Source organism: Nyctereutes procyonoides, unplaced genomic scaffold (assembly GCF_905146905.1).
Source record: "Nyctereutes procyonoides isolate TBG_1078 unplaced genomic scaffold, NYPRO_anot_genome, whole genome shotgun sequence".
Taxonomy (NCBI): Eukaryota; Metazoa; Chordata; class Mammalia; order Carnivora; family Canidae; genus Nyctereutes; species Nyctereutes procyonoides.
Window position 1 is genome coordinate 12,923,583 of NW_026575135.1, and position 15,346 is coordinate 12,938,928.

General features: G+C 37.8%; 1 protein-coding gene across 7 annotated transcripts in view; it reads right to left on the minus strand.

The window, feature by feature from the left end:
* The window catches only part of FKTN (fukutin), a 67,869-nt gene that overhangs the window by 11,709 nt on the left and 40,814 nt on the right, over positions 1-15,346 (minus strand). For 6 of the 7 annotated variants that reach the window (XR_008661400.1, XM_055301858.1, XM_055301856.1 and 3 more), the window contains 2 exons: positions 14,421-14,548; positions 9,852-9,902 (listed from right to left, as the gene is read on the minus strand). Coding sequence is in view for 6 of the 7 variants with exons in the window: in XM_055301858.1 (XP_055157833.1) it covers positions 9,852-9,902; positions 14,421-14,548 (179 nt within the window). In the remaining variant the exon portion in view is untranslated. The remainder of the gene's footprint in view (positions 1-9,851; positions 9,903-14,420; positions 14,549-15,346) is intronic. The other variant, XM_055301859.1, reaches the window with a different exon arrangement.

Consider the following 15,346-nt stretch of genomic DNA (forward strand, 5'->3'; position numbering starts at 1 on the left):
TTTACATACATAAAGACCATATATTTTTTAAAGATTTTATTTATTTTTAGAGAGAGAATGGGGGAGAAGCAGAGGAAGATGGAGAGAGAGAATCTCACGCAGACTACACACTGAGTGTGGAGCCCCACATGGGGCTTGATCTCACGACCCTGAGATCATCACCTGAACTGAAATCAAGAGTCTGATGCTTGGGATCCCTGGGTGGCGCAGCGGTTTGGCGCCTGCCTTTGGCCCAGGGCGTGATCCTGGAGACCCAGGATCGAATCCCACATCGGGCTCCCGGTGCATGGAGCCTGCTTCTCCCTCTGCCTATGTCTCTGCGCCTCTCTCTCTCTCTCCCTCTGTGACTATCATAAATAAATAAAAATTAAAAAAAAAAAGAGTCTGATGCTTTATTGAAAGAGCCACTAGAGACCATATTATTAAAATCATATACTTCTTGGTGGACTATTTCCTTGTAAAATTATGTAGTGGGTCTTTTAATCCTTTAATATTTTTCCCCTAAAATTCCATTTTGTCTGATACTAAAATTATAGCAGCAGTTTTCTTTAGTTAATAAAATTGGGGTGTATCTTTTTCCATCTCTAATTTTCAACCTTGCTGGGTGATTTTGCTTTAGGTGTGCCTCTTGCCAAGTATTATATAGCTATGTTCTGTTTTTCTATCCTGGTTTAATCTTCATCTCTATAAAGGTTAGTTTAAACTGTTAATATTTCTTAGAAATAATTTTATATTTAGACATATTTTGAATTCTAGAGCCAGACTGCTTGGGCTCAAATCCTGGCACCACTTTTCTTATCAGTTATTACAGCTGTTAATCTCTTTGTGCCTTAATTTCTTCATTTATAAAATGAGGGACTAACAGTACGTCAGAGGGAAGTTAGCATAGAATAATCAGAATAGTGTCTAGCACACACACAGCAAGTGCAATTACATTGCTAACTGCTGTAATGATTATCCTTAAATGTTTTCAGTTTGCCATACCTTTTCTCAGCCCACCTTTCCTAATTTCATTGATATAGGTTTATAAATTCCCTTTTGATCTGTTTATTTGGGCTTTTTAAAAACAATTTTTTTTAAATTAAATCATCTCTACAACCAATGTGGGGCTTAAATTCACAACCCTGAGATCAAGAGTCACATGCTCTACCAACTGTGCCAGCCATGTGCCCCTTTTTGGAAATTTTAAATAATATTTCTATCTAGTAGTAGTTACTCTTTGTAATAGCTGTTTTTTTTTAACAGTATACTTCACTATAAGATTTTCTGATAAAAACTGAATGTATGCAGAATCTCTACCTTCTTCCTACACACAGAATTTAAATGTACTTACTCCTTGAACACTGACAAATCACCTCCTCCTCAACTTATCATCAAGATTTTTCCTTTTTTGACTTTTCTCTTTGTAACACATTGTCATTTTATTTTTTACAGGCAACAGCTGACAAATTTACTGACATATTTTACCCATTTCTGTGTTCACCATTATTTCATATATATTATGTCTTCCTTCTCAGTCCTTTAATAGATCTTTAAGTGTGGATCTCTGAGATGTGAACTTTCTTAGTCTTTTTATACGTGTAAATGTCTTTACATTGACTTCCTTCCTGAGTGCTGTTATACTTTCACATAACTTAGTTATTTTTCCGCAGCTTTTGAAAGATGCTGTAACCTCTTAGAATTATCTTCTGGCATCTATTGTTGCAGAGGTATATTTGGTGTTCCTTTGTGAGCAGTCTATTTTATCTGGCAGCCTGCAAAATTTTTTTTGTTTTGACATTACAGTTTCCTTAAAAAGTATCTAGATGTAGATTTAATATTTATCCTGCTTGTCTCTCTTTAATTTGGGAATTCTGTTTAAATACTGCTTTTTTATCATTTACTCCATTCTCTTAGGGCTCAGCTATATCTTTATTTTATTTATTTTTATATTTATTTTTTAATATTTATTTGATATAAGTGACACATGTTACATAAGCTTCGGGTGTTCATAGTAACAAGTTTATACATTATGCTATGTTCATCACAAGCATAGCTGCCATCTATCTCAATACACAGCTATTGCAATACTGATTATACTCCTTATGCTGTGCCTTTTATTCCCATAACTTATTCGTTCCATAACTGGAAGCTTATATGTCCCCACTCCCCTTCACCCAATTTGGCCAGCTCCCTTTCCCCCTCTTCTCTGGCAACAATCAATTTGTTCTCTGTATTTATAGGTCTGATTCTGCTTTCTGCTTGTCTGTTCATTGTTTCAGATTTCATTTATGCGTGAAATCATATGGTATTTCTCAGTCTGACTTATTTCAGTTAGTATAATACTCTGTAGGTCCATTTATGTTTTCTTAAATGGCAAGATCTCATCCTTTTTATAGCTGTGTAATATCCCACTGTGTGTGTATACACACATTATATCTTCCTTATGTATTTGTCTATTGATGGACACTCAGGCACTCAGGTTGTTTCCATATCTTGACTATTATAAAAAATGCTGAGATGAACAGGGGTACATACATCTTTTCAAACTAGTGTTTTTGTTTTCTTTGGGTAAGTACCCAACATTGGAATTACTGCATCATATATTTCTATTTTTAATTTTTCGAGGAACCTCCATACTGAACCAATTTACATTCCCATCAACAGGGTATAAGGGTTCCTTTTTCTCCACATCCTCACCAACACTTGTTATTTCTTGTGTTTTTGACAGGTGTAAAGTGAGATCTCATTGTGATTTTGATTTGCATTTCTCTAATTAGTGATGCTGATTAGCTAAGTCTTTTAGACACATTCAACAGTGATGCATGCTTGGACCAAAGGATATGGCAAAGTGAGGAATTACTGTGCCAGATTAAGTCATCACGATCATTTTTGCCCAATTTTCTAAGAATTGGAACCTACTCTTTAGAATTGTTATAGTATACTGACTAGCATTTTTAAAATTATCTCTTCTACTAAGCCTCTCACAATTCCACCACAGATAATACAGAAGCAAAAAGGGTAACAGTGGAGTGGGTAATATACTTTTCAGAGCCTAAACTAGAATATAATCTCTGAGACCTTTATTGATCCCATACTCCACTCCTATCCCAAACTTCTAACATGTAACCAATATACACAGTGTATGCATGTTTTATAAAATAAAATTCTACCCACTGAACCTCATTTTCCCATGACTTACAGTGTAAATGGAGTGAGTCCACCTATTCTATCAACTATTAAACTCTACAATCTCCATAGGACAGAACTACTTATTATCTATATACTATAAGAGAAACAAGAACAAATTTATATCATTAATGAGTAGACAAATTAAAGCTTGTATGGATAGTTGTTACTGTGTAACACCTGAATGCACCTGCATAATGACTATATCAAAAACTATCCATTTAAAGTATGCACAAAACTTTTTTATTTTTTTATTTTTTTGCACAAAACTTTTTTTTTTTATTTTTTTGCACAAAACTTTAATGTCAGAAACAAAGCCTCAGGATATTTTTATTTCTACTTAATAATTCTCAAAAATAAGATCTATAGTTTATCAACAACCAATTAGATGCAGCTGTGCTTGCTTTCTCTCAGACAATTTTAATAATATTTCTCTTTGGATATAATAATTAAAAAAGAAATATTAAATTATGACTTCAAATTTTATACTAAAATAGAAAAAGCTTCTTTTATTTTGAACTCAGATTGCCTAATTGTAGGTAGCCTGCCTTGATCAAATTCATCACTTCTGGTCCCAGTTATCCCCCTATTTCAGCACATTATCTTGAGCTCTTTTCTCATGTTGGTTTTCTAAGTCAACATTTTAAAAAAGATTTTATTTATTTATTTGAGAGAGAGAGAATGAGAGAGAAAGCAAGAGTGAGGGAAGAAAGAGGGGGAGAGGGACAAGCAGACTCCGAGCTGAGCACAGAACCCAGTGTGGGACTCGAACACATGACCCTGAGACCATTACCTGAAATGAAATCAAGAGTCAGACACTGAGATGCCCGGGGCCGGCCGAGCCGCCGGGGTGCGGCGCCCCGAGGAGCCGCCCGCCCGGGAGGACGAGGACCTTCTCTTAGCAGCTGCCTATGTTTCTGATGCCCAGTACAACAGAAATGTTCCATTTGAAACATCTCCTCGGGCCATCAGACTTTACTATTTTTATAACCACTGGACAATGCAAGTAGCCATCTACTTCTTTATTTGTGTAGACCTTTCTCTCGCCCTGTTTGAAGAACCTGCGCTGTTTCCACTGCCTTTCTTGGCTACCTCAATAGCAGAAGTGCTCTGTCTGACTGCGTTCTTTGGGAGACTTGTACATTTTGCAAAAGTCACTCCCCAGATGGTTTTCTGGAAGGATACGAAAAACATCTGCATCATGGTAACCATAGTGCTGACCTTAATTGATTTGATTATCTATGGTTCCCTGGAAGCTGTTAATATCCACAGCATTCGGTGGTCCAGGGCCTTAAGGCCAGTCTTCCTAATTAACTTCCCTGAAAGCCGTCAGATCCGAAGAACTTTCAGAAGCATCCGGAACACTCTGCCCGATATCCTCTACGTCTTCCTCTTGTTTATGTTCAGCGTGCTAATCTTCTCCCTTATGGCCTTGAAGCTTTTTGGGGTTAGGAGTCTTAAAACAGTGGAAGGCTTGCCCTACTTCACAGATATCCTGGAGATAGCGTTTGAACTCTACGTGCTGGTCACTACTGCGAACAGCCCCGATGTCATGATGCCTGCCTATAACTTCAGTCGGTGGTACTCTCTGTACCTACATCACCTACATCATCATCAATACCTACATCTTCATGTCCGTCTTTCTGGCTGTGGTCTACAACAATTACAGGAAGCACTTAAAGAATGAGATTCTCAAACTGGCATACCTGAAACGTCGCAAAATGATAGAGGCTTTCAACATTCTGAAAGTCAAGGTGGGCACAGAGTTTGTGGTGACAGAGGCCCAGTGGAAGCGGCTGGCCAAGATCGTGATGCCACACATCAGCAGTCCCCACCTGGAGCTCCTTTTGAGGATCTCCGACGAGGGACAGAAGGGGCACGTGGACAAAATGAACTTTCTACGCTTGGCTGACCTCCTCAATATTCAGGTAGTCGCCATCAACATCAAGAGACACCCACTGGAAGACTGGATGCCTCGGGTATACCAGTCGTCTGCAAGCCTCCTGGTCCAGAGAATGGTTCGGCACAGGATTTTTGTCTGGGTTTATGATGTCATCATTCTAGTAAATGCCATATTCATTGCTCTGGATGAGAAAAAACCCTTCATCTCTAACGCAGAATGGCTTTTTCTTTCTCTATATATTATTGAAATTCTCCTGAAACTGTACACATATGAGCCCAGAGCCTATTTTGGCAGGAAGCAGTTCTGGAACTGGTTTGATATGCTGATCATCATCGCGGCTCTGGGTGCCTGTGGCCAACGCCACCATTCAGTCAGGAAATTACAACAGTCAGCAGATACTGGATATTGTCTTGATATTGAGGATACTCCGGCTCCTAAGGATCATTGTCAGTATTCAGAGATTCCGGCTTATCGTGACCACCTTAATTAACATTGGCCCCACGATACTGACGTTTGGTGGACTTGTCTTGGTGGTCTACTACGTCTTTGCTATCATTGGGATGGAAGCATTCCAAGGCAAAGTCCGGTTCTTCGACCCGAATTTCACCACTCCCGAAGCTCAGGTGTGTGGGAACCCAGCCTTGACCGGCTCCGCATTCGCCCGAGACCAGTATTGCAAGAACAACTTCAATGACCTCGCCTCCTCGTTCATCGTGCTGATGGAGCTCACGGTGGTGAACCAGTGGCACGTCCTCGCAGGTGGCTTCGCTCTGGTGACTCACCAGGCGGCAAAGCTGTACTTCATCAGCTTCCACATTGTGGTCGTCATTCTCATTGTTAATATTTTCATAGTGTTCATCTTGGAGGCATTTTTTGTGGCATACTCCTTAGAAAAAAGTGAAGTCGAAACTGCTATCGAGAAGAAGATTCAAGAGCTTGGAGTGGGAGTTCAAGAAGAAGAAATGCAGGATGGGAAGCTCATTGATAACATGGATGCCAAAGACAGTGGCTTCAGTGGGGATGATGGAGACAACAAAAGGAAGGCCTTGAAAGGATTGTACTTCAGAATTGCATCTAAAAAGTATAGGACTGTGGACGCCCTGCTGCAGCAGATGTTCGAGTCCGAAATCACTCCAGAGGATGAAGGCCCTTCCTTGGATGAGATTCTGAACTTGTCACCCAGTGACATATATCCCAAGAATCCCAGTCTTGGAAACAGTGCATGATTCTGGACTGGAAGGGTCCACACCTGGAAACCAAGCCAAGCTAGCATCACCTCTTGCATATGCTGTCTAGAGATGGCTTTCCCCACTGGGTTGTCTCTGTGGCCTGACCAGCCTGGGCTTCAGCCCCGTCTGCCCTGCGAGGTCAGCTGAAAGGTGTGCAGAGGCTGCCTCTGTGTGACCTGCCGGGGGTGGTTCTGAGGTCTGTTCAGAGCAGTAAGGAGGAGATCTATGAAGAGATCATGAGGAGCACTTATCGTACGCCTGTACGTATGTGTGTGAGGTCTTTTCAGTGCATATATGAAAGCTTTTCATTTATTTTTATATGATATTTTGCTATTCTGTTAAATCCTGTGCTACGTGTTATGTGAATGACTTTTGAATATTTAAATATAGTAAAGGAATATATCTAGTATAGCAGCTCTGAGACGCAGTGTTTATTCAAAAATGAAGAAAAACATGAATGTGAAAATAAAAAAAAAAAAAAGAGTCAGACACTTAATAGACTAAACCACCCAAAGCTTTTTTAAACACTGTATATAAACTTTTTTCTAAATGAGCTTTTTTTAAAAAAGAGTTTATTGGAGAGAGAGAGAACAAGAGAGAGAGCAGAAGCAGTAGGAGGGGCAGAGGGAGAAGCAGACTCCCAATCGAGCATGGAGCCTGACATGGTGCTTGATCCTAGGATCATGACCTGAGCTGAAACCAAAAGTCAGACACTTAACCAACTGAGCCACCCAGGCATCCCTCTAAATAAACTTTTTTGAAAAGTAATTTACATATAATTAAATGCATCCATTTTAAGTTTTGAGAAACACATATACCTGTGTAACCACTACAACAATTAAGAAACAAAATACTTCTACCACCCTGCTACCCAAAGGTCCCCATGCTCTTTGGCAAGTCATGTAGTAGATCTATTCTGGCCCCTGGCAATCACTGATCTAACAACATCCTTCATTGGTTATGCGTGTTCTACAATTTCAAATACATGCAGACGTAGTATGTCTGACTTCCTCCACTAAGCATAATATTTTGGACATTCATCTATGTTATTGCATGTATCAGTAGTTCATTTCTCTCTATTGCTGAGTAGTATGCCACCGCATGAACATGTAAGTTGTTTATCTGGCCAGAAAATGGACAGTTGGGTTGTTTTCTTTCTTTTTTTTTTTTTTTTTTTGGTTACCATAAGTAAGAATGCTATGAACATTCATGTCAACTCTTGCAGTGAAACATATGTTTTTATTTCTCCTGGACTACTACCTTATAGAAAACTTTATAGAATTATATTCTTTTTTAAAAAAGATTTTATTTATTTATTTGAGAGAGAGAGAGAAAGCAAGAGAAAGAGTATGAGTGGGGATAAGGAGAGGGAGAAGCAGACTCCCCACTGAGCAGGGAGCCTGACTCGGGGCTTAATCGCAGGACCCTGAGATCATGACCTGAGCTGAAGACAGATGCTTAACCAACTGAGCCACTCAGGCACCCTTAGAATTACATTTAAACAAGACATATGGCAGTCTTAAAAAATATCATTTACCTCACACAGATGAAAGGTCTGCCATTTATTCATTCTGAGGTAATCTTTTTTTAAAAAAAGATTTTATCTTTATTTTATCTTAAGTAATCTCTATACCAATGTAGGGCTTGAACTTACAACCCCTAGCTCAAGAGTCACATGCTCTACTAACTGCAGCACTCAGGTTCCCCTAAAATAATCCTTTCTTTAAAAAACCAAATAAACAAAGTTAACTATATAACTAACTCCCACTTCTGTATACTGTATACAGGTAGAGGTTTGGAGATACAATTAAGGAAACCTAAGACAATATATCTGTTGTAAAATATGGAGATATAAATAGAATAGGAAATGTGAGATCATTTTTAGAAAAGTCTATGTTTTAAATACACTATTTTTTTTGTAAATTTTTTTTAAAGATTTTATTTATTCATGAGAGACAGAGAGAGAGAGAGAGAGAGAGAGAGAGAGAGAGGGGCAGAGATACAGGCAGGAGAAGCAGCCTGCATGCAGGGAGCCCGATGCGGGACTCAATTCTGGGTCTCCAGGATCACACCCTAGGCTGAAGGGGGCGCCAAACCACTGAGCCCCCCCCCCCCCCCCGGGGCCGTCCTAAATACACTAATTTAAAGAAATAATTCAAATTCGTTGTTTTAGCTTCACAGCTATAAGTACTAAAAAGGCAAATATATTTTTGAGAGCTAAAAACATGGGAGCTTGGTATCAATCTAGAAAGCTGAGAGAACCTAGGAGTAGAGATTCAACAACTAACTTTAACTTCTGGTAAAAGAGAATGGCTGAAAAAACTGGGTGGCTTGACCTTGTCGTTCTGATGCTACAAAGGGGGTAGGTGGATCAAGATACCAGTCTGGTATTATTACCTTATCATCTTAATAAAACAAATGCACTTAAGGACTGATTTTGATTTCATGTAGGGCTCAGGTCTCAGTCAGTCCAACAGATTTACCAGGCCTGATTCTATCTATAACTCAGAAAGGAAAGCCAAATCAGCAGAAGTTCCCAAATAAGGTATGAAAAAGTAAAGGAAAAAAAAATCTATGGAAATTCAGAACAAAGAGAGATTATTTCCAGTTAAGAGTACTGAGGAGCAACATCAAAAAAGGGAACTCCATGCCCTTGAATGGACACAACTGGGACATGTCATGATATATTATAAGCCGGTACTACTTAGTGACATGCTTAAAATCTTGGTCTCAAAGAAGTTGGAAAAGGCTGGGTATCTATTATTTATTTGTTTGTTTGTTTATTATTTATTATTTATTTATTTACGATAGTCACACACACACAGAGAGAGAGAGAGAGAGAGAGGCAGAGACATAGGCAGAGGGAGAAGCAGGCTCCATGCACCAGCAGCCCGATGTGGGATTCGATCCCGGGTTCTCCAGGATCGCGCCCTGAGCCAAAGGCAGGCGCTAAACCGCTGCGCCACCCAGGGATCCCAAGGCTGGGTATCTAAATGCAATGTGGTATCTTGAGTTATATCCTAAGACAGAAAAAGGACATTAAGGAGAAAAACGGGTGAAACCCAAATCATGTCTGGAATTCAGTTCATTGTAATACACCAATGTTAGTTTCTTAGCTTTGAGCAAGGTACTGTGGTACCACATTAGGAATAACTGGCATACAGAAACTCTGTATCATCTTTGCAACTTTTCTGTAAATCAAAAATGATCATAAAATAAAAAGTTTATCTAAAAAATAGGGGTGAGGGGTGTCTGGGTGGCTCGGCGGTTCAGCGTCTGCCTTTGGCTCAGGGTATGATCCCAGGATCCTTATGAGGAGCCTGCTTCTCTCTCTGCCTGTGTCTCTGTCTCTGTCTCTCTCATGTATAAATAAATAAAATCTTTAAAAAAAATAAAAATAAAAAGTACGAGTGAAAAGACAGAATAAAACATGCTGCAAGGAAGACTGAGGAAGCCCATACAACTTCTAAGAGTCCTAACGAGTCAAAGGAAAAACAAGACTGAGGAATAAAATCTTGGATTTTACTGGTATTGGAACATTACCCACTTACCCTTTGTACTTCTCAAACAGCACAAACAATAATGATTTCATTTCTGGGAATCTAGGCAAGGAAACAATCCATAATTAAGCTTTTACTTTATGTAAAAAAATACTCATAGAATTTTTTAATAAGAATAAAAATAGAAATAGTTTAAAGAGAAAAATAGTTAAGTAAAACTATTATTAGGCCTTTCTCCATATTCCTACCAAGTCTACCAAAAAACTTTTCTATTTTAAAGCCACATTTCCTTGCTGTCACTTCTAGACAGACTTTGATTTGGTATCTCCACTATATATAATATATACTTCAATTACTATACTGTTGATAAAATACTTTAATAATTTGTTTCATCGTCCATACTATGAAATCCTTGAGAGCAGAAACTAAGTATGTTCACATGAGAATACTTAGCACATAGAGTTAGTAAATAAACTCTGCAGAAATGAAACATTATATGAGAGCCACACTTGGATAGGAGTCTAGTCCCACAGAAAACAAATCCAAATTTTGTGAAGATCTGTACAATACGCAGAAATATCAGAAGTATCAGACAAATATCAGAATATCTACAAATATCAGAAGGTGTAAGGAACCCACTACTAGCTCATGGAGTACCATGTTTCCTATTAGAGGTTAGAGAGGTAGCTATATTACTCTGATAATATCATAGAGTAGAAGGGCTATTTTCATAGCAGGAGTCTTTACAATATGATAGATCGTGGTGATGCTAACATCATGTATATATAAGAATATAGGCTCTGAAGTGATACGGCCCCACGTCTGAGTATTAGCTTTGCCTTAATTTCTACATCTATAAAATGAAGGTGACAAGATTAATGCCTCCCTCATAAACTTGTGAAGATTAAATGAGATGATGCATATAAAAGCTTGGCATAGTGCCTGGCACATGGTAAATAGTTTTTATTATTACTTCTCAAACTTCTGGCCCCTATTTACATCAGCTGACTCAGATGGGAAAGAAAGAAATAACCCCAAGAAACCTGGGCAGCATCTGTAGCAACTGTGAGGTTATGGAATAAAACCATCACATCCTGATGACTCAGTTATTATATTCATCACTTTTTATTACTAGTGATTGGGACTCTGGAGAAGAAAAATAAGTATACAAAATTCAGACCCACTGGAGTAACTAATCCAAGTTAACACTGTGTTGAAGGTAACTATGTTCGTGAGCAACACAGTAGCACAGACAGTAATAATAATATAGTAATATTATAGTAATAGTAATAATAATATAGTAATGATAGGAGCAGCAGTAGTTAATGTTTATAGAGTACTTACTAAGTGCCAAGTACTGTTGTAAATGCATTTCATATATTAACTCACTCAACCTATTAAGTCTTAGAAATAAGAACTTAGGCTTAAGAACCCAGCAGCTCTGGAGTTAAATCTCGGTTCTACCATTAATGAGCAAGTTATTTCATTTCTCTAAGTGTTACTTTCCTCATATCTGACTGGGAGTGAGAACACCTAACCCACAGGGATAATGTGAGGATTGTCTGAGATAATAAACATAAGGTACCTATCATGTGCCAGATAACCAGTATCAATACTCTAGTAGCTATATATTTATTATTCACATTAATATTATTATTACATCTGAGGACCAAAAACATCATTTTGCAGGCATGCAGGGCAAAGTTTCAAAAGGAGGAATTTTTTCTTTCTTCCTGAGTTCCTTGTTAGCCTTTTTTTTTAATGCATTCTATGATAGTATTAAGCTTTTCTCAGAATGAACATGAATACAAAGTAAAATACTATACAGATAAAAAGACCTTAGAGTAGCTTTAAAAGCTTTTTTCCCCCCTCAAGGAATAGTAGTGGTGAAAATACTATAGTTCCTTCAAGTAAATAGAGCTGAAAAGAATGAAAATGGCATATGGCTGGAGGAATCTTCCAAAGAACTACTCTACACAGCCATCCCCTGTTCTTTTCTCTGCCTTTTAAGGTCACAGTAACAGGATAGAAAATCTGGGATTCACACCATCTGTCCAGACAGTTCCATCACTGCTCATTTCTCTTGTTAAATAATCAGAACACTTCACACTTCCCAAACACTGCTACCATAAAGAGCAGTTACAGCAGAATGAAAGAAGCTCTTTCTATGCAGAAATGTACTGGTTAGAAATGAATCGTTCTTTTGAAGTTTGTGGGTTTCAGATCATGTTAGTGAGAAAAAAGATATTCAAGCCTCGGAAGGAAATTTAAGAATAACAATGATAATACTGGAAAAAAAAAACAATGATAATACTGGCTCTAGAAAGTACCTTTCTTAGAAAAAAGGTGAGATTCCCATATGAGTTCTCTAAGAATAGATTAGGCAGTTTAATATTGAGTTAATTATATAGGTATCTAATCCGTAAGTTTCTCATAAGATGAAGAAGAGAAATAGTTTTCTTTACCCCTGTCCTACTACTAGTAGTAGTAATAATAGCAGCCAATAATTACTTGACACTCAGGACATCTTTAATTCTCTTCAAAACTTTTTATGTATTAACTCACTTAATCCTTAAAGCCATTCTATGTAGCAATTTCTATTATTATTGTCAATTTTACACTTGAGGAGACAGGCACAGAGAGGCTAAATAACCTGCCCACAGTAGCGGAGCTAGTAAAGAATAAAGCTGGGATTCAAAAGCAAGTAGACTGGCTCTATCCCTTCAATTTCTGTGCTATACTATCTCATAGTTTTTAAAGAAGCCTCTAAATCATACACTAATTTTAACTTTCCAATTTTTTTTTAAAGATTTATTTATTTTAGAGAAAGAGTGAGAGTGAGCACGAGCAGGAGGGGCAGAGGGAGAGGGAGAGAGAATCTCAAGCAGACTCCATACTGAATGTGAAGCCTGATGCAGGGCTCTACTTCATGACCCTGAGATCATGACCTGAACTGAAACCAAGAGTCAGACACTCAACCGAGTCACCCACGCACCTCCAAATTCAGCTTCTTTATTATATTTGGATAAACAAACTACAGCTAATGTTATAAACACTTACCCCCATTCACCTAGCCACAGTGAGAATGTCAATTTTATGTTAATTTCTGTCTTCTAATCAGAGCTTAACCTTATAATGAGAATTCAACGGTACATGAAGACTCCTTACCTTCAAATAAAGATTCAGCAATATCAACAGGGTTGTCAATGCACCCAGGAAAAACCAGTCTGAAAACGACATTTCTCTTCTGTGTTATAGAAATTCCCCACCCTGCCCAATGGCTCAAATGTATTCAACAATAGAAGCTCCAATCTTAGCTAGTTAGTGAGGCAAATTTATGCTTCGGGTCACAGAACTACCATAATAATGATAATAATCACATTAGTAATCATAATAATGATAACCACATTTTTTACTGATAACTGAGTAAGTGCTAAGCATTTTGCCAGGTGCCTCAAATTGTGAGGTGTATTAGGGAGGCAGTGAGGAGTGGTGGCTAAAGGCCAGGTTGCTGTCTAAGTCTTTCACTTATGTGCTGTGTAGTCTTGGAACAACTACTTACAGTATCAGCACCTCACCGAATACCTGCCTCCTAAGATTGTTTTGATGATTATATGTTAACAGATGCAAAATATTCATAATAGTCAAACACAGTAATACTATCCAAAGTTAGCAGACTAGGAGATTAATGTTCAGAAAAGCTAAAGGCCACGAACTGGTTACGGTGTAGCTGAAGTCTCCCATGTCTGTCTGACTCCAAAGCCCATGCTCTGTGGGCTCCTGTTCCCATCCATTCACCTCTCTTTGTCTTTCCCTCTCAGAATTGAGAACAGGTCAACTGCATCATAAAGGAGAACATAATGGCTCTAATGTCATTTTTGTCTTTTCTCATCAGAAAGTTTTACTGTAACAGCATTAAAAAAAAATGTTAAAAATGTCAATCTAACATACTGCACTCCATCAATTCTGAAACATTTCTCCCTACCCAAATTTTTCCATCTGTGAATCATGTGTCTTAGAATTATAATTGGCAGTATTTTTCCTTTCTTCATAGCACAAAGAATAATGGTGCATCTTATAATCCATATCATCTTAAATTTGACAAAATATGGTAGCTGTTAAGCTCAATGAGTATACTTTAAGGATCAGCCCGCAGTTATTGTTGAAGTCATATTCTACAGCTTGTTGAGCATTCATGGCTTCAAAGCAGTTCAGTCCCAACATCCTCACTTAAATTTCACTTCACCCTGACTATCCCCTTCTTACTGACCCTTTGCCCATTTCCATCAAATTAACAAGCTCTTACTATTGAAAAAGCCAATTAGTGTTGGGGCTACGGCTCTGGCCACAGTGTGCCGTTTTGCTTTTCCCTTTCGGATGCCTCAAAGGCTTCTAATCGTAATGACTCTTTAGACTGAAGTCCCAGGGGCACTTCCTCCTTTTAAACTGTCCTTATCAGCAGTCCATACTTTCCAAACATAATTGGGCTTTATGGGTAAAATGAGGAAGAATAAGTTAATTGTGACAGTCTTTTATTTGTTTTTTTTCAGTTGCTTCCTCATTTCTACCTTCTGAAGTTATTTCTCTGGCCCCTTTTATAAGTACTTATCTGATTCATACTTAAATTTTTTTCCTGTTTTGGCCTGAGTGCCTCCATTCCACATATGGTCAGTCTCTTCATAGAAGAAAAAAATGTCGAGTTTTATATCATCTTTTCCCTGGAAAGATAGTTCCAAGCTGTCCTCTACCTAGGAGGAAGACGAAAACTTTCACAGACTGAAATGAAGAAAGTATATTAAAAAAAAAAAAAAAGATTTTGTTTTGTAGAGAGAATACTGATTCTAACATTTTTTTAAAGCTGAAACCCTCTGAAAATGGGATTTATCAGTAGCATGACATAATTTCATTTCTTAAATGCATATAAAAAATGTTGCTTCTGACAATTAATGAAAACTCAGAGGAAATGATTTACAGTAGCTAAATTACCGCTCTGCAGAACATCCTGTTCCTGAGCCCGTTTCTGACTAAAGAAGGAAAGGAATCAAGAAAAATGATTCCCTTTAATAATCAACTAAAACTGTTAGGAAATAAGTCTCTCATCTCAATCAATAATAAGTACCTAGGTAAATGCGGTTATCATAGAAACTCATCTACATACCATAAATCATTACATTATGTACTTAAAAAAAGAGGAAGAAATAAAAGTTAAAGGTACAAAGAATTTTGAGAGCATTTCCCTAAAGAAACTTAATGATTTAAGTTTCTTAACAAATAATTATGTTCCCATTAGTCTTGATGTATCTGTCTTGTTATAGCACTAATCACATAATTATTATGTGTTTTTTTCCCCAATTAGACAGTGAACACCTCAAGGATAAGTACTGTTACTTATCTTTGTGTCCAGGTGCAGAGGCAGTGCCAGGCATACAGTGAGTGTACAGTAAACATCTGCTGCATGCCTAGAGTTCTATTGCTTGGACTCTAACTTCTGAAAAACATTTTATTAAATTTTCATATAAACTAGAATTACGATAAAGAAAATAATT